Raw genomic sequence first — 27,994 nt, 5'->3', positions numbered from 1 at the left:
ATTGAAGAAATGTGCACTGCTGAGGGAAAGCCATCCTCTCGCTTGCTTCATTTTTCTATCCAGTGGCTCTCAAAGTCTTGCTTTGATCAACCAGACAATTTTTAGATCAGAATAAGGATGAATCTTGATAGATGAGAATGAATCTTGTCTTTGGATGCTTCTGAACCATTAATACATCCTTTTCCCATTCTGCCTCCTCACCCCTTTGCCTTTATTTTATCCCTTCTGTTGGGAAAGGACAAGCTGATGTGAGAAAGGCAAAGTGAATTGAGAAATAAACTCACACACTACTGTCAAATTTGGGCATTCACAACTCTTTTGGAGAAAGCAAAACCTCCCATGCTTGCTAAATGCAAAGGAATGCAGAAAAAGAAAATAGTCTCTTCAAAGGGTTGAGAGGGATTTAATTTAGGGAAAAACTCCCATGACAAAGAACATGCTCGAGAACATGTCACTTGCTTCACAGTAAGGCTGCTCACAAAAATACAGAGGAGATGCTGACGCCCCGTTGCTGTTTTCCAGGGCAGTGGATTGTACCTTGCCTCAGCTGCTCTGACAACAGAACCTGTGACTGGAGAGCAATAACATGGCAGCCCCACAACTGCCAACACTCTGTGCTAGCTAAGCCTGAACTCCAGCGCTGTGTGGAGGGCAGAAGGGTAAGTAACAGATTTTGCACTATAATTTGTTATTATTTACTTAGATATTTAGTGTTCTGAGGTCTTAAAAGCAATTTTATAGTTTTAGAAAATTCCCTTTTATTATAATGGGAAAAAAATCAGATGGAAACAAAAACTGCTATCAATAATCTAGCCTCCTATGCAGTCACAGTTGTATGCTGCCATTTCACACAAACCTTAGGTCACACCAGTGGAGTGTCAGGACCTACGGTGTACATGGTTATCAACAAGACCTGCAGTGAGTATGTAAGCACTGTCAGCGGAGAAGGGATTTGCATTGATACAGTTTGTCTCGCACTTTATGAGTAAGTTCGGTTTCTTCTGCTGCATACCTAATGCATGGCATTGCTTGTGCACACTAATCTTACCAAGTCTTCTTGCACATTCTTTTCTTATAGTGAAGCTTCTAAGGTGATTGCTTGGAAATACAAGGGTGCCTTAATAGGCATGTAATGACTGTAAAACTGTTGAAAGAGAGCTCTGATCTGAGGCTCAGGTACATTACTGAGGATACAAGTATCCAGAAAGTAAGTAATTAATTGTTATAAAGATTTTTATAGTTTATTGTCTAGGTAACAAAATAGTAACTAATAATGACATTTTGATAGAATCCGAGACCATTTCTATATGGAAAAAATACAAAAATAATAGTCTTCTGATTAACATTTTCTCCTTTTCTAGTCATTTATTGTCTTGCACAGCATTCTTCATTGTCATTTTGCTTTATTTCTGCCTGTGGTTTTCTCCATTACTATAGAGCTTTGGGTCTCCCCTACCATACTTTTCTCAGAAACAAACAAACAAAAAAACAAAACCATAGGTTTATATGACAGAGAATAATCTTGATTTGCTCCTTATTAACAAAATAAGCACTTCTGCATTGACCACAGGAAAAAAAAAAAAAAAAAAGGAAAGAAGAATTTGCTAACTTTAGTCTTTTATTTCCATTGACATTAATTTCCATTGGGCTGCTTCAATAAGTGAACACTTTTTGGTCAGGATAGCAGAAGAACAGCATACCAATATGGAAGTGTTTTGCCAGTGTAGTGTGAGAGGGTTATGCTGCTATTCCCACCTCCTCAATCCAACTACTCATATTCATCAGTGTCAAAAACAGGACAACATTTGTTAAAGGTATATTAAAACCAATCTTAATTCAAAATCCGCTATGTTATGACTTTCATCTACTCCAGTATGAGACGATAGCCTTATCCCATGTGAAGTACATTAACAGCATGAGAAAAATCTCTGTAAAACTAATTGCACTTGTTTCCCGTTCTGCATCTTTTGTAAAATATCTTCCATCATTGTCTGATAACCTTCACCGGTCTGTAGAAAGCTGCTGAATCACTCCTGTTAGCTTTTCACAGATGTCCATTTAACTGGTATATTCGTTTAAAGTCATCATTCTAACACATTTTCCCCTTTTGTTATATCTCTCCTATGTTTTCCCTCTAATGTTATTTCTGTTGTCACATTGCGGTAGTATTAATTTTGTCTAGCATTTTCAAATAACATTTGTGCTCCTTTCACCAAATAAATAAATGTAGAGCCTGGACCAACTTCCTCATGTCAGTAGAACTTAAGAAGTCAGAGAAACTTTCTACATGCATAAGTCAGAGGAGTAGAATTGGTCCTCAGCTTGGGTGATAAGGTCCTGATTCTGTCTGATTAGGGGAAACTTTAGGGGTTACTTTACACAGTCTGAGTAATTTAACAGGAAAAGTAATTTTTTTTTTCAGGTGTTCACTGAAAGAGACTTATGATTGTTGGTTGTATTTATTGCTGTTATATATGTTTAAGAAATCCTGATCTTTTATAAGTGTTCTATTGAGTAGACAGTAAGATATAAATTCTTGTGAATGAATACATTTTTAATACCCAAGAGATTTTTGGTAACCATCCATAAATAGTTATATTCCCTAATTTGTGTTATTAGTTTCAAAACCATTATATACCTCAGCTTTAAGCACTACAAATATCTCTGAATTCTACCCAAACTAATGATATGGTTTGCTTAGTAATATAAGTAGAAGTGTTTAACACGAAATGTAAGCAGACAGTAGAAAGATCATAGGGGCAAAACATAAGCACAAAATCACCAACCAATGAGGATACTGAGATGATTTAGAGTGTTTGCTTGATTTATACTTCGCCTTTGCTGAAGCTAGGTGAGAATAACAGAATTCATTCATGTGTCCACTTCTCAAAATGTGCTCAGCTAGCTATTGTAAACCTCTGTTCTGGGGTTTTGTAGTATGCCATCATACCTGAAGTATTCAGCTTGTGTAACATTGGTCACTGTAATATCTACATTTTGCTATATCAGAGGTAAAATTGCTCCATCAGAAATGGAAGTAACAGTGAGTTCTCCCAACTCAGCCCTATTTTCTTAAGTTCAAACCACACAATATCTCAGTTCTTGCTCAAAGTTTATTCCAAATTAAGGCAATGAAGTTTCCATACAGCCCACTTAATTACCAAATCTTCATTTGGAAGGCAGAGAGACATATATCAGTAATATCATTGGGTTAAATGATGTCACGACTTCCGTAAAAAATACTATCATGCCTCTGTGACTGAATTTGTTTCTTAAATACCCTTCATATACAGTTCAGACTCATGCAAGCTTTGATCAGGAACTGAAGGTAAAGCAATTACTGACATTTGTGATTCAGTAGGCTGAAGTCTCTGACTTTTGTCCTGAAAAAAATGCATGGTTTGGTTTCAAGATTCTGACCTGGTAGGCTTTGCTTCTTATTGCAAAAATATCACAATAAGGCATGATAGATAGCATAAGTGTCTGTGATTATGTCTTTTCTTTAAAAAGTAGGTGTTAATCTCTATGCTGCTGTCAAATTCCAACTATGACAACTGCAGGTTGTTTTCTTATGCTCCACTTGTAGTTGAAAAAAAAAAAACATGCAAAAAGAAAAAAAATATGTATGTTGCTCTTCAGCTCTAATGCATGGGAAAGGAAGAATGCAACATGTTTACCACTACCGTGATGTGTCTCTGGTCTGGATGTGCATCAACTGATAAAATAATAAGGAGAGTGAATGCTAATGGTCTCTCTGTGGATGCAGCACGTGTGAGATCAACTGTATGTTTAAGTGCAATTATTCTTTTTTTTCCAATGTTTCATAGAACAACAGTAAAATGCAGTGATGATATGTCTCTTACTCTTTAATTTATTTATGCATTTATCAATGTTTCCAAAAGATATTTATGGACATACAAACAGCACTTCTTTCCTATTTTCTTCATACAAAAACCTACCGAAACATGTTTCATAATTTTGTTTTCTAACTTCAAGCTGCTTTCATGTCTTATATTAAAATTGATTTGTACTTCAGAGCTTATCTCTAAAATTTTCATCTCCTTTCTCTGTAACAGAAATTCATTTACCCTAGCTATGACTTCAAATTGGTTTCACATCACTGTTAATTACTATTTTAATTTGTGTGTATATAAAACTGTGCTAGAGCTAAGTTGTTTCTGTTTCGTAAAACCTAAGACCACCTGTAGTGAAACGATAACACTCAGATTGTTGGAGACATGAGAAAGGATACACATTCACAAAAACAGTTTGTAAGAAGCCTTATTTTTCTTTATGATGTGTTAGCAAGACTAGTCAGTCATATGTTTACATTTCAAACACAGTAAACAGGAAAATTCTGAAGTGTTGAGTCTAAAGTGGTTCTGGCTGAGTAGATTTTCATTCAGTCCACTCTTGGTATCTGTAGCCCTTGTTCACTATTTTAAACTCTTTGTAAGTGTAGTGAGATGCAGGTTATGTTGTTCACAGGGAACTCCACATGTATGCTCTAATTGAATGAAAGAAATAGGCAATCATAATAAAAATATCTGTATTATATCGGCTCAACAAAATCCTCTGTAAGTGTGGTTAACAAGCTTCTGCTGTAAGATTTATGCAATCCTGTGAAGACATGAAGCTTTGATTTTTGTACAAGAACTTTTATAAATAGGTAAAGGAAAAGGGGTTCTAACAGGTAATTATTTATCCAATTAGCAGTACATAGAAAGCTGCCCTCAGTAACAGGGAGGGATATGTATTTTGTTTATCATTGAGAAATATTGCTCAGAGTTTAGTCTTATAACAAAGTACCATTGAATCATGTGTAATTAAGAACAGGAAATATGAAAAGGTAATATTTGCTGAAGTACTTAAAATTCAGCTGTTAAAACAAGAATTTTAGCTTATAATTTCTTAATAATATTTTGGAGTTAAGTACTGTTTTGGACTTACAGGTGTTTGAATTTCCTAAGCGTGGTTAATTTATAATGATAGGTCTGGTTAAGAAGTGGATTCCACTATGCTTACACAATCTTTTAAGGCCTGTAAGCTATAATGGATTTATTTTTTTATTTTTTATTTTTTTTTTCACACAAAACATTTGCAACAGAAGACACTGAAAACATCTGTCTGTGTGAAAGTATTGTTCTCCATCTGGTAAAATTATAGCCCTATGTTTGCCTGATCCTTTAGTCATTCTGCAGACAAATCCCGCATTGACCTGAACAGTGCACGACTGAGCCTTGTGCCAGCCTGTGATGTAAATGAGTTACAGCATATTCTGCACACCTGAACCATCTTTTGGCTCCTTATTGTCATGGAGCTAAATATCCACAGAGCCACTGGTTCAAAGAGTACATGGCATGCACAGTTATGGTAAGCTCATGCAACTATAAAGAATCAACTGTTGCCATAGCTACCACACATTCAATTACATTTAATGATTATTGTAATTCATCAAAGCTCCTGGGTTATTTCAAAGACATAAGTTTTATTCCAGGGGCTGTACACCACTGACTTTAGCCTCTGGGTTGTCCAAGCATTTGCTGATACTGAAGTTGATCTGCAAAGGGTGGGTGCTTTAAAAGATGCTTTCTGATGGTCTGCATACCATGACAAAATGTGTTCTGTCAGTTTTGTGCAAGGGCAGTTTGAAAAGTGGTTTTGCAGGTAGGATAACCTACAAATGTCCTGTTCTTCCCCATGGATTTTTTTTTTTTTTTTAGGCAGAAGAAAAGGAGTATTTTTTTTTCCAGGATTTACAGATGGTTGGAACAACTGTTAGAACCAGATTGTTGGATACAGAGAAGGCCTTAATGAATGGATGCTCAGTGTGTGCAGGTTTGCTGATGATGTGCTATGCATCCAGCAGCCTGGAATGCATTGGATTACAAGGAATGCACAACTATCATTCTATATGAGATCTTCTCTGCTGCATTTATGGGAGAGCATCCCCTTCAAAATCCCAGTACACACAGTCTCCAGGGTGTGACTGCTGATATGTACAGTGAAGATTACAGACAGACTTCAGAGCTCTCTGTCAGGGCTGGAGGGCAGGAACCATAGATTTCACATACTGCAGTGACAATTTTATTATATGTTTTTCAGCAATGCCATGATTTCACTTTGAAAGAAGTGGCTGGAGTTAGACAGACTTGAACAATTACAGTGATACTGTACTGGTATGGCTTGTACCTACTTGACCAGTCAAAGGTTTCTTGAGTGAAAGCTAATATGGTTGTTATAATTGATTGACATATTTGAGGAAAACCTACACTTTTTATCTGTCTTTCTGTACAAACATAGGTCTGCCTTGACTAATTTCTCTCTTCTCCTCTTACATCAAGTCTTAACCATTCTCTTAGCAGACCTGTTTCTGAGTATTTAGGTTAATTTTGCCAGAGTAACCCATATTCCTCACCAATGCGATGTTGCCATCTCTCTAATTCCTGACATCCTGTTCAGCCACACCTTCTCCTAGGAATAAATATACATTCCCACATGGACACCCACACACTCAATAGGATTAGCTGTCTGATCGAATCCATTCCCTGACCTTCTTTATATCCTCACAAGCTCACTTAAGAGTGAAAATGGAGATGTTTTAAGACTCAAAACTTTCTCTTTCAGGGGTGGGCTTTGTACATTTTCATGAGTCTCGTGTTAATAATTTGAAGTACATCAGGGTACTAACAGGACACAGTGCCCAGTTCTGAATTCTGACTAAATATCTGCTAGAACGGTCACTATAAGAACTGATCTTACCTTGCCTGTCTTTCCTGGTACTGATTTTCAAAAGTCCAAAGGCAAAGTGCCCTTCCTCCTGCAGAATTCACCAGCTGAGCACCCCAGAGCAAACTTGAAAATTCATGCATGGACCAACTGCTTGTATGTGTAGGTGTAGAATTTGAAAAGCTCTACAATGCTAAAATATTTAATAGAGTAAATTGAGTGTGTGTGAGAGCAAGTGTTTTGCTCTGTTTTTGACATCAGGAAAAAAATAGGAAAGAGTCTGATGAGTTTTTGATGGTCTGCAATGTTTGAGACTGAAAATATTTAGAATGACACTTGACACTTACATTATTAGAGAATATACAGTGTTGGCCTTGGCTGTGGTTCTTCTCTCCTTTTTATTTGTGGGGGAGGAGGGGAAGGTGGGTGGAGGAGAGGAATTGTCTTGTTCTGCTATTTGAATTCTGTGGTAGATGAGATTAGATCAAATACAGCTAGAAGGAAAAATATCTATCTATCAGCATCTTAGTCACAGTACAATGAAGAGTAAGCAAAAAGACGCATTTTTCAAATCAATGTAATTTATAGCTGAATGTGCTCCTTTGCAATTAGTGATACCAACACGGTATCATTTGTAGATAGAATAGCAGAAGAGAAACAATCTGACATGTTCTACCAACTACAGTGTGTAATCTGGTAGAGTTTGTTTTTTATTCTTCTAATGGTGTTCTATGTCTTTATAGAAATGTTCTCACCCACACAGCAAGTTAATGATAACCTTGTCTACTAATATCTGAGAACTACTCTTTAAGTAGATATACATCTATGTACTACGGTGATGGACTCATGAAATGGAGATTAAAGAGATGTGGATATAGACAGATTGAAGAGATTAAGACATTTTGCAAGTTAAAAGAATTCTTGTTTAAAACCTCAAGTTAGCCTACTTTGGAATTAGGTCATATCATAAGTGCAGACTGTCTTCCAAATTGTAAATAATGGCGTGCATGTTTGTGTTTGTCAGAGAGAGAAAGAGAGAGAGCATCCAACAAATCCTTCCATTACCAAGGATCCTTGACTTCTGAGTCATGTTATGCTTGGTTTAAAGAGGTTTCTTGTGGCACAATATGAAAAGAGTCGGAAATCCCCTTGCGTGTGAGAGAAGTGCTTGTGCTGTCCAAGCACGAACAGCAGCTGTTTAAAAATGTGTGCTGTGAAGCAGCTTTGAGAGGTCTAGAACAGAAGGTTAAAGAGCCCCTGTGTGTTCAGTGCTCATTTCAATGTATTTGCTACCACACATAATGATTCTCTGCTGCCCACAATGGAGAGGGCATGGGATGGTCAGGTCATTGCCATGTGCATTGCTGGCCCTGCCACCAGATCACGGTTCATCTAAAATAGCTTCTATACTATGGGAACTTTCTTTGGTACACTGCTGTGGCTCATTTTTACTCACAAAAGGCTCATAGTGGAAACTGGAACTAGTCACTAAAACTGTGACATTCCTGAAGAGGATAGATAAATAGAGATGTATTAGATGAGAGAAGTCCCAGATGCTTTCACCACATAAAGTCTCCAAGACAAGCTTTGCAAACATGTTCTTAAATATGTAATATTGTGCAGTCTGAATTTTATTTGCATAACCAAATAGTCAAGGTGGAAGTTGTAAAACATCAAAAAAACAAATCAAATTTAAAAAACAAATAACAAGACTCCAATTTACAGGATGATAACTAGTGCCAGAGGAGGTAGGATAAGAGGCATCCTGCTGCACAGAAAGCAGGGTTGTTACTGTGTCATGGCTCTGTAGGGTTTCTGACTCCCCATTTTACATTTATGCTTTTCTGTGTGCATTTATGGTTGATGTGATGGTGGTATCAACAGATTACACATACAGTTTCATCAGAAAACTGCACTGAACCTGTGTTCTTTTCTCCTTTGGACATTTGTCTTTGCTTACACGTTCCTTTTCACCTTTCAACATTTGCATTTGCTTACACATTCTCTTCAGCAGGAGGAAATGTTAGTCCTATCCACTAAAAATGGGGCAATTACATTAAAAACAAACAAACAAACAAAAGAACCCTTAAGTTCTGTGGTCTCCACATACAGAGATGCTTGATTTGTTGACTTGTCAGGGGATTCAACAGAGTGAGTAGAAGCAACCCTAACTAAATCTGACTTCTTTATTCAGTTGCAAGCTCAGAGTCAGACTGCTGACACATCGCTCAACCTGAAGTCTCTTCCAACTCTCTTCAGGACACAATGCTTCCTGATGGTCATGTCACATACATCCCAGGACTGTATTCAGATTCTTTGTCACCACAATAACCCTCTTTTTTATTTTCTCTGAAATGACAGGAAAAAACAAACAAACAAACAAAAAACAACAAAAAACATCTCTTTACAAATAAGGCAGCAGCTGCATTCATTGATGTGTGTTACTTTGGTGTAAATTCAAATGAATCACATTTATGGAAGACAGAAGTTTAGCAAGACATGCTGTGTAGGAGCAAACCACATGAAAAACTGGAGGAACTAAAGCAGGAAACTGCAAGCAGTCAAGAGAGGCACTATACTAGCAATTGGAAATAAGGATAAGCTTAAGCTAAAGAAAATAGCAGTAACTGTGTAACTATAGCCATCTGTAACTTGCACTTTTTGTCTTTGAGACAGATTTTGTCTTTGAAAATCTTTTTGTTAATCAGATCACAAATATGTTACTAAAGGAGAATTTTAGTACTGAGCTGTCACACCTGGAGAACTGGCAGCTCACAGAGAGATATCTTGCCTGCTATGAAAAGGGTTTAAAACCTCCAACCTAGCTGTATTCTTTTCTTTCCTTTTATTTTTTGGAGTGTATAAGTTTAAGTGTCTAAGTGTTTTGGAGTGTCTAAGTCATATCTTTTTTTCCATTTGAAGATTCTTTTTATAGGTGACTCAACTAACAGAGGGATGATGTACTATCTAATAGAAAGAGTGAATGAGACTCTTCAGGAATGGCAAAAGACTCATGATGTTAAATGTTATCATAATATCAATGAGGGGAAAACGTTTATCAGTTACTCCTACTATCCGCAGTTTTGGATGACTGCAAAACAGAGACCAACTTTTGAAAAAGCGCTAGAACAACTTCTACAGAGGTACTGTATGAACTCCATTTCTGGCTTGCTTGTGTTTTATTCTCTTCACAAATGTGTTTAACAGATCTTGCAATTAAAGTAACCAAACAATTAAACACAACGTGTGCAGACCGTATTGTGTGGTTGAAAAATAGTAGAAAATGACATCAGGCCTCTGATCAGGGTGCCAGATACAGTTCACTGAAATGCAATGCAATGCAGTTAAAATGTTTGCCATCTGTTTTAAGGCAACATGTGTTGTTTTTTGTTTTTGGATTTCAGATCACGTCCCCTAGAGAACACAGACCAGACGGTATTAATTGTAGGTGGCGTTCAGTGGCTTAATTCCAATCACCTGCAAATTATCCAAAAGGTGTTGAACAGGTAATGTTATGCACTTAGTGTTATTCCAAGTCAATTCTTGATAAAATGAATTATGGTAATGACCAGAATTTTTAAATGCAAACATTTCATTTTTTTTCTCATGGGTGTGCACTTAAATGACTTTGAAAAAAAAAAACGTTTTTTGATGTGTCTGTTAAGTAAAATGTGTGTCCTGTTTGTTTTTTTTTTTAATTCATTTAATTTGCCAAACAGGGAAAATCTATCAAATATCCTGGTAATTATCAAATCTATAGGGATGGGATTTCACCTCCCGGTGGATGGAATACATTCTTTATCACAGGTAAGCTAAGTATATTTAGAGTGAGTGCATTTTCACAGAAGACTTGTCATTTCAGAAAACATTTTTTTCTGTCTGGTCAAAAATGTTACCTCCTCTGCTGAGCAAGCTTACAGTGGATCAAAGAAAGAATGTTTGCATTTGCTAGTATGGCTTGCTGATGTGGATTCAAACCAATTAGCCTTATTTCATGGATTCCACCGCAATCAGAGTCATTTGAGACACTGTGCTCAGTCAGCTGTCCCAAGAACTAGAACAACCTCCATTAAGTCTGCTGCCAAATTTGAGAAATTGAGTTAGGGCTAGGCACATAGCTCTTTCTACCTTGTCGAGCACAGGCGCTCCCCAGGCTTCTTCTATGATCATTGCCGGATCAAACTCAGTGTTCTAGCTCTCCATAAATGTCTTAACCAACTTACGAAGCCAGAACATTACAAAGCAGCTGGAACACACCCATGAATCTAGCCTGTTACTTGTATGTTAAGTGGGTGATACAGTGAATTCAAATCATGTCCAAGACCTCTCAGAGTAGCAGATGGTCTCATTTCAATGTCCTGTGTAACTCATTCACTTCAGTATTTTTATTTACAACTTGGTTGATAGGATAGAGAACTCATACAACTTCCTCGCGAGGGGGAGTGGAGAGGCAGGTGACCTATTCTCCGTTATCACCAGTGATAGGACCCGCGGGAATGGTGTTAAGCTGAGGCAGGGGAAGTTTAGGCTGGACATCAGGAAGAGGTTCTTCACCGAGAGGGTGGTTGCACACTGGAACAGGCTCCCCAGTGAAGCAGTCACTGCACCAAGCCTGTCTGAATTTAAGAAGTGATTGGACTGTGCACTTAGTCACGTGGTCTAAACGTTTGGGTAGACCAGTGCCAGGAGTTGGACTTGATGATCCTTATGGGTCCCTTCCAACTCAGGATATTCTGATTCTATGATTCTATTTAAAATGTGTGGAAGAGACAAGTCTGGGAAGCACTGGAGGGTAGAAAAGAGTAATGGTGCCTACCAGCATTGCACAACACTCTTTCTAAGCTTTCATAGCTTATGTAGAGCAGTCCTATCACACTGAGGACTGGCATTCACCTCTTCTTGCAGTGATAACAGACTGCTTTATTCAGTGTGTGATTTTTGCTGTAGAGACTGCCTTGCCAGATTTTGCCCATTCCCTCTTTCTAGATTAGTTCTATCTGCCAATAGTGTTTACTCAAATTCCTCCTATTGATTTCAACCATTTTCTTACTTTATACCCATGACCAAGTTAGGGTACATTGGGGAAGTGGTTGGAATCAATAGGAAGAAAAGTGGTCATAAGCTCCTCCCATAAATTTCAGCAGAGTTCAGTCCTAGGAGGAAGTAGAACTTTGATCTCAGGTAGGTGAAGCAAGGATAGAAGAATATGAAAGGCTTCTCAGGATTACTTTTATCTGCTTCTCATCCAGTAAATTCCATAAATCTCCAGAAATCAACTACAATATGCAACTCTCACTCTTTTCCTTTTCATATCTGAACCATAACCCAAATTGCACCTGCAGTTTGGGTTCTCTGGACTTCTGGATTACACCATCTAACCTCAAAGCCCTTCTGTTTGCAGTGCCAAATTTGCTGCCTTGACAAATTTATGGCTAACCTTTTTTTCTATTTTTGGCCTTCCTGCAATATCTTGAGAAATAATCTCTTCTTCACTATGACTGTGTCTAAGACACCCATGGCCTTATACTCCTTTTTAAGGAATAGTCTCAGTGGCTTTGATTTGAAGCTGAATTTGCCCTTTACAGGAACAATTTAGCCATTTGTTACACAGACATCTTTATAATAGGACATTTTTTTTTTCTTTAATTATACCTTATATTAGCTGAGTATATATTAAAAAGTTTTCCAGTAAGTACATTTTAAACAGCATTGAAATATTCCCATTTAGGAAGCTGTGCAACTACAGAAAAATAATTACAGTTACTGCTAATTTGATTTTTAGTTTAGATCATCTTGAAATCAACCTGATTTTTGTGTGTGTGTGTGTAATTAGGGAAAAATTTGTTGATTTTCTTATGACTTTTTCTGTTCTGCAAAACCTGTTCTAAACAATTTCTGCAAAAATCTACAAAAGTCTTGGAGCAGTAGGTGTTTTTCGAGAGTGTGTTTGTAGTAATTCACATCTAGAATATAACACAATTATCCTATTTAAAATTAAGTTTTGCTATTTATTTCAATGGGAGAATAAAATAACCTTTAAACAGTACTTTTGAAAAAACATTGCAATATTTTATCTGGAACACAGGCAGAAGTGCAAAATTTGTGGAATGAAAATTTGGTTATCCTGGATACAGCAAAAAATTATGGCTATGAAGTTGTTGACACCTTTGTCATCACAATGGGGCGTTACAAAGAATTCCTGCGGGGGAAGTGTGGCTGCCATTTCCATGAGGTAAGTTTTTGTATCTTTTTCAGGTATTTAAAAGAGATTTTAATTGCCAGGTGCTTAGAAGCAAAAAAGTATGCAGGTAGGTTCACTATTGCTACTCAGATAATCCTGAACAAAAGTTGTGGAGGCTGCTATACATATATGGTGGCATCTGTCCCTCACTGCCCAAGGACAGGCTAAGCTGGTTTAATGGCATCTCCTTGAAATAAAAACAAGTGTGCTCTTCTGGAAAGGTAACTTTTGTGAAAGGATATTTTACACTTGCCAGGTTCTTACATGATTTGATATCCATTATATATCCCTACCACTTCTGCATGTACTCAGTCTGTCCTTTTATAATAGCTCAGTCTCACAGGTTTTTGTTCTAAGCCCTCCTAACTGAACTGGTTGGCAGACTCCCATCAAATCATAGATACATTTAAAATGGAGCTTAAAATTGAAAGACCAGTCTTATTTCTGTATTCTCATATGTCCAAGAAAGAATTATCTGGTATAATTACGGTGACAGACTATACATATACAGACTATACAAGACTATACATATAGCGACAGACTATACAGACTATAGTGACAGACGAGCAGAAGTGGTAAATTACTTGTTGTCATTCACACATGTAGTTCTGATTTCTTTTTTGTCTGATATCTGTCAAGATTGTCTTCTATTTTATAATTGCTGGAGTAAGCAAAACAGGAACATGGTAAAATATATATATATGGCTATTGAGAATGTATTCTTATTCTGTTTGTTTCAAGTTCTGGCTAGGAGTCTTCACAACTTATTACAAATGACAGGAGTCCATGGTTTAGATCAGAAATGAATAAACAAACTCATTATTATCTAGGCACAATATCAGCCTAGAGGCTGCCAAATCAGTGGAAGTAAAGTCTGAAAAACAAGATATTTCAAGTGTTTCTGTTTTCCTTTGAGATGTCTTTTGAGTATGTGATATGTCTTTTTACAGAGAGTGCTCTTCTCTGTCAGGAAAAGAGGGGGCTGTTTTGGTTTTGGACTTTTCATACCTTACATGTAACAAATGAGACACTGCATCTCTGGTCTAGCACAGACATCCCTGAATGAAAACAAATAGTATAATTTCTGATTAGTCAAATAAGCAGGTGTCTTCTGCTGTAGGGCTAGCAACAGTAATTCTGTATGTGGTAGTTATGAAGCGTCAACAAGGTCATCAGAATATTCCTGTGGCTTTCAGCCAAGACCTTCCTAGTACCCATGGCACCAAGCAGTTGGTTTAAACCTCCAGTTACCGGTTTTCTGTTTGAATGACCAGTCAGTCTGTTGAGAATCTGAGCATTTAATTTATTGCTCTGAAGAATATTACATTACACTCTTTGTGAACCAGGAAGAGCTTTGAGGAATAAAGGGGACACACCTTTCTAGGTGCTTACTTAGAAAATATATTTATTTATGGTAAAAAATAACCCTTCAATGAGAACTGGAGTCACGCACTCAGAGATCATCAGTAACACCTTGCTTCAGTTCATTTCTGGATCTAAGCACAGATAAGCCTTCTGGAATCTCTACAGACAAAATCATGTTTAGCACAGTAAGGAATTGTTTGTGATGATATTACTTATCCTTCTTCTTATGAATTGAATCCAGGTTGTCTACCAAAAACCTAGGAAACTAGCACAAATTATTCTATTAAAATCTGTTTAGGACCATAAAACTTGAACTGTCATGTTTTTCAAGGAGAATACATTTCCTCTGCATGATCAAAAGAGACATGGCAGGTACAAGTTCCTCCACAGAATAGAATAAAAATATAGAAAGAAAAGAAATTGTTTCTGAAAAGTTAAAACTGGAAGAAAAAAAAAAAAAAAAAGAATGCAATGAAGGATATCTCCTTGAAACCAAGAGTTAATGAATTTATGGTATTTCAAAGTCACCTAGGGGCTTTGAGTCAATAACAAACTACTAGTTGGAAGAAATATCAGGAGTTTGCTTAGTGACTAAAAAAATGACACCAGCAATCTGAAGTACTGCTTAAGAGACAGAACTCCACCATTTCTTATGCAGAAAATCCTAGTTTTTTTTTTTTTTTATTAGAGCCATCAAAAATTTATAAACAATTTAAAAGACTATCAATCACACAGGTGAAATGATAACACATTTACAGCATGACTTTAGGACTTTGTTTTCTGTCTAAACAAATTACCTCAAATGAGAAAGACTACAAAAATTTTCTGAATTTCTCAAGAACACAATAAAAACCCCTTTGCTTATTTTGCCAAGTCATGCCTATTTTTCTGTAAGACTTACTCTTGGCTAAACCTGTTCCAGGGACTTGGATGTGCACAGGGTTAGCTCAGAATCTCTGTAGACCTTCATGGCTACAAACTTGGGCCATGACACCTGGAACAAGGTAGAAGTACTAATTTTTGCCGTGAAGAAATGTCAGAACAGCTACGATATACTTTCCTTAAAGTTCCACAAGATGCAAAGATCTGATAATAAGGTTTCCTTCATCAGACAACCACAGTATATACTGGAAAACAAAATACACTGTGGCTAATTAAACCTAGTAGTTTAAACCAAACAAACGGAAATTCAGTGGAGATGGTAGTAAATTCAAGCATATATTCCAGAGTGTGTCCTTGTGATTTCTGCCAGCCAAACCCTAGCACAGCCAGCCTGACCATTTTCTTGTAGCCTGTGGATTATATTTAATTATCTCAGCTGCAACACACTTAAAACATAATAAAAAAATAATAAATATATGGCTTTGATTTTTCTGCTTAACCATCCCAAACTAAGATAACAATGTAAGGGACAGAACAGTCCATGGGAGAATAAATGTGTTCCCAAAAGAGAGAAACAATCAGCTGCAACTGGCCACGACTCGGATCCAGTATGAGGCTGACTGGGGCAGAGCACACCTCTGGGAGTGTTTTCAGACCTGTTGGAGCACGTGTGCTGAACGTGAACCTCACAGCTGGTTTCTACCTCAGGCTCCTCAGCAGCTCATATGTTTTTAGACCACTGCTGGGGCCTCTGTCCTGCTCTGGGACCAAACATAATGGATGTGGTTAGTTAACTGATCCTTTAATCTCCTCTGCACAATGCATTAAAAGGGGTGAACATAGCTCAGTCCAAATGGAGCTGACAAGGAGAGAAGCCACAGAGCAGATACCTCTGCAATGGATAAATAATTTTGTGGAGTACATGGCTCCCTCCTTTTCACCCAGACAGCAATATTGACCCCCCCTTTGTGTCTAGGACCAAGATGTAGGTATACTTCGTGGGTTATTGCTGATTCTTGCCATTTCCACCGAGCTTTTGAGTGAAATGGAGAACTTCAAAGGAAAATATTTCAGATGCTTTGTAGGTGGAAAACAGCCTGGCATGATCAGTTATCAGCATTTTTCATGCACTCTTCCTTCATTTTTCATGAGCTCATGTGCAGATTTGGCCTTGCTTTTCTGCCTGAGGATCTCAGCAGAAAGTACGTGTTTCTGGGGAAGATCAGGGAAGAATTTGGATCATGGAGCTGTTGTTAACGAGGCTTGAGAGGCCAGTGTGCTGAAGGAGGCATGGATGTGCCCAGGAGAATCTATCAGACGCCAAAAAACAGACTTGATCCTTGACAAAAGCAAAAATAAAGTCCTTGACCACTTTTGATACTTCATTAGTTTTAACAGTTTTGTCATCAGTTTATTTCTGAATCCTGGCAAATGGAGTTTCATCAGGTGCTGAAACAGTTTCTGCTAGGAAAATGGCATTTTGCCTCGAGGATGGAGCCAAGAACGCTATGTAAAAGGCCAAAACTTTTCATGTTTTATGAAACCAGATGACGTGGATTAAACCTACTGCTTTGTACTTTCACTTTCTTTCTCTTTAAAATAGCTTCCTAAACTCCCAGAAGAGAGCACCCCTCTGTAAATGCCATCTGAATTAAAGCACAGCCATGTGGCAATGGAGGGCCGTCCATTCTGTGCAGATAGCAAGACCTGAAATATATTCATCAGATCTCATTTAGTTCTCAGTAGCTGGTCAAATATTTCCCATTTGTCCTGATAAATTATTTGGGTTCACACTGACACACTTCACAGGGCCTTGAGTCACCCTGACAGCACAGAAATCTGCAGCTCTGTAGACCCTACTGTCTTTGCTCTGATTGCCAAAGGATCTAGTCTAATGGGTGGGTTATACTGATCTGGGACAGAAAATCTTGCATAACTCTGGCACTTTCTGCCCAAACATAGTTCTGTGCACACATGAAAACATGATTTCTTGATTACCTCATTCATCACAAATGCTTATGGAGAAGTAGGTTGGCCAGCAGTTATAAAGGTCTATTTTTTATTCAGGTTTATTCCCTAATTTAATAGCAATGAAATCATGGGCACAACACAGAAACTAGCAACCTTGGTATTTCGGTATCTTAATCAGTGCCTGGCTGCTGGGTGAACATTAGATTGCATTCCTTGGAGATTATGCCTAACAGGAATGCAGTTTGGATGATTGGTTCAAGGTGGCATCACTTTGGAATAGCTGTAAGATCTAAGGCATTAATTTAGAAAAATGAACCTGCAGTAATTGCCTGAAAACAAATAACAGCCCTTGGCTTAGCTGTATCAAATTGATCAGAGGATATATTAATTTTCTACATGGATAATTCCTGGTCTTTTTTTAGTCCAGCCAGCTCTGTCATGGCCTTTCTGCCCAGTCTTTCAAGCCTTTGCACATGTTTTTCCTTCAGTCACATTTAATTTTGTGTGGGTTGTTTCAATACGTTTACTATGAACTTCACTACATATGAACATTGTTTCTCATTGTTCACTGACTGTAAATAGACATCATCTTTTTACGAGTTAATATGCTCCTGCATAAATGTATACATTAATAAATGAAGTCTGTTTTTTTTTATATTTGTGCCATGACTGATACAGCAGAAAAACTGAAAACCATCAGAGCTATCAGAAATAAGTTTAGTGCCTGGCTTCTCTTTTGCTGTCTCTGTATTTCCCACTGGCTGGGTAAGGGTGCTCTGCCCTGTTCAAGGTTCTGAGTTCTCTCTCTCATGAAGTTGCTTCATTATTCATCAGTGACGGGGTGTTCACTGAGACCAGGCCATCAGCATCTCACAGGAGACCCTTTTAGCCATCAAGCTTCTGAGGACCCTACCTTTCACTTTCTCACTAGTCTAATAGATATCCAATTATTCCACATGTACTGAACATGATAATCCCAGAGATTTATGCATACTTGGGGGTCCAAGGAGAAGTTACCGAACCACACGGTGGTTTTGTCCGTATGCTGCCCCAAAACATCCAAGCTGATACAGGGCTGTTGAAATGCACTGGAACTCCCTTCTTGGAGAAACGAGTCATGGTCCACTTCTCAGCCCACCATGGAACTGGGCTGCTCTTTCATCAAACCCTGAGAGCAAGAACATTCTAGAAGGGATTGCAGATGAGAAAGAGCATAGGTCCCTCAATTACTTGGGATCAGAGCATGTCTGTATTTATACCTTTCTGTAAGTCAGGGCTGTCCTGAGTTTATTTTTTCCCATGATAGATGTACAGGCAAGCTGTGAAGTATGAATTTGGTAGTTGAGATCAAATTGTCCCTAATGAAGAGAACACAGAGCCTAATACACTGGAGACATTACAGAATCAGCCAAGTGAGTGTAGTGGGGCTATACGTTTAGATTTCAAGGCTTAACTGAGTAGGATCTTGTGTGTTAAACAGCACATAATCTAACAATTTGTCTCACTAAAACAGTGTTTGTAAGCAACTTGCAGCTCAAGGTAAGAGTATCAGGACCTGCTTTGTGGAGAGCTGTCTCAACATTTGTGTAGACACAGCTGTGTATCCCACTAGGTGCATGCAGAAAGCATTCACATATGTCACTTCTTTTGCAGGTGGTGAAATCCAATCCCTCTGAAGAAAGTCCACACATAACAATGACGTTATCAAGGCACTATACGCTGGGGAAATATTTCAGCAGTCAAAGCAAGCTATCACAACTGCAGGACTATGCAACAAATTCTCAGTCCCCATATCATGTCCGAGGTCCAATAAACCAAGTTTATTCTGAAATCCTTCTGAGCAGGCTCTGTGCAAGTAAGAGGAAGCTTGTCAGCACATAGCCTCTCTTGGATGTCACACTGGGACTAGAGATGTGCTGCCACCTGAGCAACAATCAAACAACCATGGTGAATTTATGACGTGCTTCCTCTATTGACTGCACATGTACCAACAGAGTTGGAGACGTGTGACATTTTTCCTAAATCTTTATGAAATGGAGATATGCCCTAGCAGTTTTGTGGTTTCAGAATGGAAGATGAAAAGATGCAAAGAGAGAGAAAAGGGGCAGTTACTTGAACTGTTGCCAAAAGCTAGAACAGCTGTAGCTCAAGCAACTGTTTATTAATGATAGTAAAGAGAGAGAAATGTATACACTTGAATGATTTGGAAGGGACTGCTTTATCTCTTCAGCACTATCTAGTTTTCTATTTATAGAGACACTGTAATATTTGAATGTATTTAGAAACTGGTTACATTCCATTTTAAAGATTTTTATTGTACATGGCTTGGTTCCCCTTCAATATCAAACCTTTTCTATTTAGGCATTTGATTTTTAGATTTGAAAATGTCTATTAATGTTTTACATTAGAACTCTAGTGTTTTTTCTGAAAACACACCCCTTCTTTGTATCATAGATGGAACAGATGTCTACTCTATTTTTTGCGTGTTCTAAAGCTAATACAGAAATAGATTGCTTAGACTTGAGACTGGTTGTAACTGTCTCAATGTAGCATGTAAATATAGTGAATATGTTGACATAGACTTATTTGAAGTCCCAGTTTAGGAGAGTGGCCATATGCAGGAAGACTGCTTAGATATGTACTTCGGTAACTGCCATGGCCTTTAAGCCAAGAAAGTGTGCTCCTTGCATGGAAGTGCCCTTTCTTTTATGATTTTTTTAAGAATTGCCAATGTGTGAAGCCAGTACCACAAACAGGAGAAAAGTCCCCTTTGCAAGCACGCATAAGAACTTCAAGATCTGTTTGATTGCTTGTTTGTTTGTTTGTCTGTTTTTAATCTATCACGAGCAGTATGTGATGTCCTGGGGGCAGAATATACTGCCTGCACCTCTTGCTTGGTGGGGGCTAAACCTTCTCTGGACTCTGATTTCATGCTGTAGGGCATCTACATCACCCATTTTTGCAGACCTGCTCTGAATGAAAGGCAAAGGAGAGGGTTTATCATCACAGGAAGAATCTGTCTGCAACATTGGCAACAAATTCACAGATGTGGTACCCTGATGGGAAACCAAATAACGTCCAATCTTAGCAGCTGGGTTATGTGTTAATGGGGACAGAGAACAAAGCCCCTTGAAGTTATTCACCCTACAAATTATTTCTATGCTCGGTGTACCAGCCTCTTTGGCACTTCCCATTGCAGAGTGTGGGCCCATCATGATGGAGAAAGGCTGCACAGTCCTCATCACTACATCACTGTGCCTGTAGTTAACTTTGAGGAGATGACGACAAACAGATACTTTTTAAAGCATCTGACCAAACTAGGTTCTGATGTGTCACAACAACAAATAACCTAAGATGAAACAGTATTGTTTTTGTATGATTAAAATGCACCAAGAACACTTGAAATTTAAATACTACTACTACTAATAATAATAATAAAAGAGCATTTCAAAAGTAAAAATCCAGTTATGGATTGTCATGGAGCTGGCAATCAGGGCACCGCTCTCATACCACGCACTAGAGAGGGGAGTCAGAACCAGGTATGTATGAGTCTAATGGAGGGTCCACTGAGCTCTGTGACTTGCTTCCCCCTCACGATTTTATATATAATCCTTCACTTGCTTCCACTGTCTGGGAAAGGAAGCTGCAAGTAATGTCAGTGAAGATAAATTATAGCGCAGAACTAATCACCATCTTATTGGCCTTGGCAGCGCACAGAAAGGCTGCCCTGTATAGAAGTAGGAACAGAAATTCATAACACCACATTTAAGATTTATCAAAGATCCATAAACTCAACACAGTCAGTATCCCCAGCTACTAATCCAGTATGGTGGATTCTTGCTACTTCAGGTAAGATAGGTTAAGACAGCAGTTTGGAGCCCAACTCCCCTAAATGGTCAGAGGATCCTCAGAAAGAGGATCTGGCCTACCTGATTTAGGAGACTTCCGACTATATTAACAAAGCTCCTAATTTAGGCAATAACCTTACATTTGGTGTGACAATGTGAATATATATGTGTTTCTCTGTAATATGCTGCTGCTGTGCTTACAGTAAATGTCCCTGAATTTCTACATAAAGTTTTCCCTGACATGGAGCTTTACATGAAAAGAAGGGTCAGGAACTGTGTATAAATACTGAAAATGTCAGCATCTGGTTTTGAGCAATGTGATAATCTAAGGAATACAATTGTATGAAAATGAAATAATATATAAACTTGGGTCTGGAACTCCAAGTCATCACAACTTTAAATTTGATTTCATATCATGCCTTTAATATCACCAGATGCAAAACACAGCCAGAAGTCACTGGCATTGAGATGATCAATGATAGGAGCATTACAGTTACTTACTTCTGTTAAGATTTTCTTTGCTCATTTAAATCCACATGCTGTTGCTGTTATTTTTATGTACACAAATGTTTTTAAGGCATGAACTGAGTTTGTATGTTTTGTTAATTGTTAATCAAAGCCGATTGCTGAATCATCAGCTATAATGATGAAAAGAGCTGACTTTGTTATACTGTAGCTGATACTGGTGAATGTACAATTCATCACTTCCAGTTTCACCACAAAATGGTTTACATGTGCTGTACACCCAGATGTCTTAATGTTTTCCAAATCTTAATATTTTTTTCAAATGTAGCAAGTTGAATTTTTCTGTATGTTTGCTATTTTTTACCTAACTGTGTATGTATCTACATGTGTATAAAGGTATTGATACAATTTGTAAACAGATCCTTATTTAAATGAGTTCTTTGAATATTTTTTTCCATCACTATATATGATCCATGTAATCTTATGAATAAATGAAGGGAATGGAGACTAAAACAGGTGCAAAAGTACATTTTTCACTATTTCACTTTAAAATATATCATCTATAGGTACATAAAAGAAGAAAATTGAGATTGATATGGAAGTACTGCTTGCTTATACACATCAACATTTACAGATTAAGACAGTAAAATAATTACTATGTCTGAATTCCAGTGAGAGTACCTTTTACTGTAGAATTATCACGTCTGCTATGACATTTTGTCTAAATAAGCATTAGAGTGTTCCTAGTATATTAAGACTGACTCATAATGTAGTTGATTTTTTTTTCTCCCATATATTTACCTTAGTCACATTATGCACCATTAAAATAGCGAAGGACCTCATTGTCAAGGTGAGTTCCACCTCCTGGTACAGACATGAATGGCCCTAGAATTGGTGGAAGGATTGACATAGTCAGGCTGGGGAACAAGTACATTGAGAAGTGGTGTTTCCTGCTCAATTTCTGCCCAGCAGCATGTGGAATTTAGAGTGGAACTAATGTATACTTTAAACTACAGGTAGGGTGACTGAAACTGTGCTGTGAAAAATAAATATCTTGAAATACAGAGCAGTAACCCCAGCTATTACTTCATCCCTTTAATTTTAGCTGAAGCTGCAGAATGATGTATCACCGTTCAATGAGTTACTCACTGTCTTTCATATAACTCCACAAACTTTGCACAGTGATTTGGGTTTTAACCTTGTAGTGTAGACAGCCACCATGATCAAGTCCATCCCAATGGATATCTTTGGAATTATTGTCTGTAATTAAAAAAGATTTTCCTATTTGTAGGGAAATACCTTGGCAAGTCAGCTCTGTCATTGGAGATGCTGTATTTCAACTAGCTTTATTTGACAAGGAGCTGAAAGAATGATCTACAAATACTATTTCTACACTTAGTATTCATTTGAAAATGTTATTCTTTAGAACAATCTTTTTTTTTTCACAACACTAAATATAGGCTTTCTACTTTATTTTTCTCTTCTGTGACATATTAAAGGGACATCAAAGTCAATTTATTTACTTAGTGGGTGGGATAGCAGGGCATCCGATTACCTCGAGGTTGAAATAACCACTAATAGTTATGCTTCTGTTGCTATGCTGAGCCAAAGAGAATGCTTTGAAGAAGCAGATATGTATGATATTGACTGCAGTCCAGGGATCTTTCAGATTACTTTTTTAGAGTAAAGCAATTTTTTTAGAGGTGCAGTGAGCTATTTGGCATAGAGTCAAGCTGCTAAACAAGCCCCTGTAGTCTCAGATGAAAAAAATATAGGTTGCCTGCTAGCTTTGCATCTGGCTTGTTTTACCTCACTAGTATGACTGCAAGTACCTGCTCTACTTCACATTGAACTTTCTTTCAGATGACCAGAGAAGTTTCTCTTTCACCTTAGGAATCTCAGATTTTGGAAATTTGAGAGATGATTATTGCAAATACAGGGTGAATCTTCAAAATATCAATGTTCTTATCTTAATGTTTTTCTCAATTCCAACAGCAAAAGATCTGCTGAGTGCAGCTGGGTGAAGCATGCCTCTCCTCTAGGGCAGTGATTTTCTCTGTTGAATTTAAAACAGTTGTGTTATGGTAAGTACTTAGGGTGCACTAGCACTTAGCTCTTCACATAGCTTGCCTTTAACAAGCCATATTCCACTGCCATCCTAACCTGTGGAAGGACAGGTCTTCAAGACACCAGAACAGATGATTTATGATGCAGGTACACCTGTGTATCAGTGCTGATCCTGATCCCGTAGTATTTACAGGTACCTTCACACCATCCATTGAGCAGAAAAGCCCCAACTACACAGTGCGAAGAGGCTCTACATTTCAGCCTTACTTGTATGTGGTTCAGTGGTAGTACAGGTGATGTTACATGTGTCAGTCTGGGTCAGTACCTAGAGGAAAGAGCCCCAGAAAAGTGCTCAGGTCATTTACTTGGATGGTCAGGATGATCCCACAGGGTCACAAAAGGGCCTCCTGAAGCATCAGTTTCTACTGCAAAGGACTTGTCCCTTTTCTAGGTTCATCCATCTGACTGCTTGGCCGGTTCCCAGGCAGCTGTGGGCAGCCTTTCCTGCAATCCCTCAACCATGCTCAACAGCCTTGGCAAGGTACACCATGTTAAGTAACCCTGGACTGAAGATAAAGCATATGTTTAAATGAAATTTGAACTGAGGTCTTTGTGAAACACAGCACCTGCTCAGCTTCTCCTTGATTTCCTCTGGAGGTGAGCTGCTCTAAAAAGGAGCCAAATTCCATCCCTTTCATCTCAGTCTCAGACAACAGTGTATTTTCTCAGCTTTCGGCAATCATTTTTCCCATTGCTTTTCTGCATGAAGAAAGGGAGGAATCTTCTCTGCACACTCCTGCCTAACAGAGCGAGATGAGCTGCGTTTGCACACAATCACTGTGGTAGGCATTTCCCTCATGTGCTTCATTATGGGGACAAAATTCCCATGGCAGATGTTGTTTTCAACATCGTGGTTTTTCAATCTGTTTTGAGCAATGATAGGCAATGCAGTTAAAGCAGCCAGTGCCTCAATGTTTCTCTCAGGACATTAAGGAGATGCTAGGTGAGGACGAGACTGGAGAACTAAAAACCTTGAGTGAGGAACCAAAATGCCTCAGATGCCTTCTGGTAAAGCCAGGGCAGTTATGAAGTGCACACTAGAGGTCAAGCGGATGAAATGAAAGTCCTCAGGAGCCCCTTAAAGTCAGTAACTTCTGTGGGATATTGCCCAAGTTTAAAGACCAGATCTGTATTTGGCAGTTTCTCACTTGACATATTCTGAAAATGTCTTTTATCTTTTCTTTTGTACTTACCATTATCAACTTCCATATTTCCTTTATGATTCACTGGAATTAAGGGGCTTAGAGTAATATTTCTTCTCTGCCTGATAATGACTGTACAGCCTCCCCAGATAACAGCCACACTGTTTTATAGTTACTAGATCAGAGAAGTTTTATTATTTCTGTCAGGCTTCTTTCCTTTACTTCCACATGCCAGCTCCAAAGATTCTGTATATTCCAGATAATCATCTATGGCTTTATTTATAATGTTTTTAGTGCCTCAAATATATTTGAAGAAACCTGCTGATCCCTATTTATCCTAATAGGACGGAAAACACTTTAAAGCTTGAAAACCTGACCTTGCAAGTCATTAGGCAATGCACCACCCAGCATGATCTAGCCCCAAACTGACTTCCTTTAAAAATAAAGAATCAGAGCCACATCTTCATATATAATAACATGATGTTGTCTCCTTCTGAAGTTTTTAGTGGAGTGATTACAATTTGAACATAATTTGTATGGACTGATACTCTTATTAAAAAAAAAAATCTCAGGGCCTTTGATGAGCTCTCTTTACAGCAAATGGTATCTATTAGCTACTGTAAAATCCTATTTCAACATCCTTTGTACACTGTGTCTTTCCTAGCTATTATAAAATACATACATACAAGGGGATTTACTGCTGATGTTAAAAGGTTAAATCATAACAGGTCTTACTGCTCCACCCAATATTGGCCCCAGAATTCTGTATTGCATCATGTCTCTTCAGTAGCAAGGAGATAGGGTCGAGTGATCCCGAGTCTATAGAACAGCTCAGGACTGAAGCCCTGGAGGAGCTTTAAAAATAGCACACCCGCAGGTATGAAAGCAAAGCCTGAATATGGACTCAAAACATGTTCACCCTCGAAACAAGTTCAGCTTGGAAGTCAAGGATAACAACTTGAACAGACTATCCATCTATTTTCAGGCACAAGAACCCAGATTCCTCCCACTTGACTACAGATATTTAACTGAGGCATTTTAATTATGAATGTGCTCATACTTTGTACTCATCACAGAAAGATCAAGACTTGAATTATTCTCTAGCAGTATCTATTACTTCTACAGTATTGCTTATTTTACAGAGAGCCAAAAGCAACACTTAGAAACCTTTGATGGAGACCTAAAGTTCTGAGAAATAAATGTAAGCTCAGCAGAGGAGTGGCTGTGGGATTCGTTGAGCAGGTAGCTGAAGTTTTCACATTCCCACTCTGCTCATTCAGATCCAGAACTTGGCCACAAGCTCACCACCACCATCAGCAGGACATGCTGGTACATTCTCAACATCTGCTCCTGCAGCTGGCCAATCGTTTAACTGTGCACTATATCAGGAGGAAACCAGCCCTGCAGGTAACCCAGAACATTCAATGGTAATATGGGATATGCAAGGTCAAGACCCTTCATTTTCAAAAATGAAGAACAAATCTCTGTCTATGGCTTTATAGGAGTGCAGGATGGATGTCTCTCTTTCTGTGAAACAAGCCAAGCTGTCAGGTGCTCAACTCAGAAACAACAACAACAACAAAAATATTTTTCAGCCTTAGACACCAGATCAGAGATAAGTACCTGGTTTGCATCTGAGAGCCCCATCTTCCAGGATTTATTTCTGTCCTGGAAGTCTATGGAGAGCCTAAATAATTTAGGGGCTGCTGACTTTACTGTGCCATAAAAGCATCTAACAGGTGTTAAAAGTCTGAACCAAACACCTTGGTCACGTATCCTATTTGATTCCATGAAAAGTTTACTGCTCTGTGCATTTCTTCCACGTCTTACACACACCATTACACCCCAGACACCACTGCCTGTTACTCTGTAGATATAGCTGTTCATGTAAGTGCTCTCTAACCTGGCTCGCTCAGAACAATGTAAGCTAGAATTGAGCTCTACAAATTAAAGTGTGTAAACTAACCTGGGCAATTTCAGATGATTTGGGCTGAGAAACTATTAGATAGCAGCTATGCCAGTAGGTGAATAGAAGCGTCCCTAAAAGCACGAAGGGGAAAGGCAAGGGATGGGCTGGAGGCAGGATGGAGCTGTCAATCTCCCAGGTTAGCTGCAGACAGAAACAGCATCTTGTCCCAATAGAGTCCAGTTCATGGTCTTGTCCTGCAGCTCCTGAGATTAGAATGCCTGGCCTCAAAACAATATCCTTAAATTAATATGAATAAATACCAGCTATAAATACAAGACCATAAATGAGACAAAAAGGGTCAAAATCAGGAACTTCTTAATGTTCTGTAACTATATCTAGCTGTGCCTAGGGAGTCCCTAGGGACTATAATTAGCCTATAAAACAAGTAAACACCTGCTCCACTTTTCTTAATTAAGATTCAGCAGAGATGCAAGTCATTTTAATGAGTGATCTGTGGCTCCGCAGGAGCCAGTCTGGAGCGGAGGCTGTCTCAACAAGGCAGCACAGCTTGTGCAAGGCAATCACTGTGACGCCTATAGGGTATGCCGTCCTTAGTTCCGCTCCTCCCTGGGCGGAACCTCTGAGTTTTCTGAGGGGCAGAATATCAAGCATTTAGTCACTATTTGTCCCCCAGGTTCACAGTTGTTTCTAGTTTGGGCTGATATCCTCTAGAAAAAGTTGTATTTTTGCTCTAGAACAGTGAATTCAGCAATGATAGTGCTTGCCTAGGCCTCGCTCACAGGCACAGCTCGGGCAGGGGCAGCGACAGGGGCACGTAAAACTTGATCTGTAAGGGACAAATAGCTCCTGTTCCTCTGAGCACACACTGATTCCATTGGCTTGTGGTTCTGTTCAGGTGCACTGACCTATTTATAAGGTATCAGCATGCAAATAACAGAACTACCGTTGTAACACTGAAGAGTATGGTCCTATACCTGATGGGAGAGAGTCAGTAAGGCAGCACATTCCGGTGTTGCAGAAGGAAAGTGACTGAGGACAGTATGCCAGCCAAGGATGGCACTTACACATCCAGAAAGACCTTTTTTTTTGTCCTGAGGAGGCGCTCTCCACTGCAGCTTTGCTTCGATTCCTTCCATTTTGGGACAGAAGACTTGCTATTCCCACCAGAACCAGGTCTCTGCCACCTTCTGGGGCTTGGGGAAGCTGGGATGATCCTGTCCCTTTCCTCCATCCTTGCCACACATTTTCTGGGATGTGCGTAAGTGAAAACAGCTAGCTGGCTATTTGTTGCTTG

At 38.6% G+C, this 27,994-nt stretch overlaps 1 protein-coding gene across 3 annotated transcripts in view; it reads left to right on the top strand.

Annotated features, from left to right (window-relative positions):
- Window positions 1-22,014, top strand: part of CPED1 (cadherin like and PC-esterase domain containing 1) — a 152,753-nt gene extending 130,739 nt beyond the window's left edge. For all 3 annotated transcript variants that reach the window (XM_013194593.3, XM_013194592.3, XM_013194594.3), the window contains 6 exons: window positions 523-659; window positions 9,652-9,872; window positions 10,134-10,235; window positions 10,449-10,536; window positions 12,815-12,961; window positions 18,842-22,014. In XM_013194593.3, the coding sequence (XP_013050047.3) occupies window positions 523-659; window positions 9,652-9,872; window positions 10,134-10,235; window positions 10,449-10,536; window positions 12,815-12,961; window positions 18,842-19,069 (923 nt within the window). In that variant the 3' untranslated portion in view covers window positions 19,070-22,014. The remainder of the gene's footprint in view (window positions 1-522; window positions 660-9,651; window positions 9,873-10,133; window positions 10,236-10,448; window positions 10,537-12,814; window positions 12,962-18,841) is intronic.
- Window positions 22,015-27,994: the final 5,980 nt, after the last annotated feature.

Source organism: Anser cygnoides, chromosome 1, assembly GCF_040182565.1.
Source record: "Anser cygnoides isolate HZ-2024a breed goose chromosome 1, Taihu_goose_T2T_genome, whole genome shotgun sequence".
NCBI lineage: Eukaryota > Metazoa > Chordata > Aves > Anseriformes > Anatidae > Anser > Anser cygnoides.
This window is presented reverse-complemented; position numbering and strand designations above follow the sequence as displayed.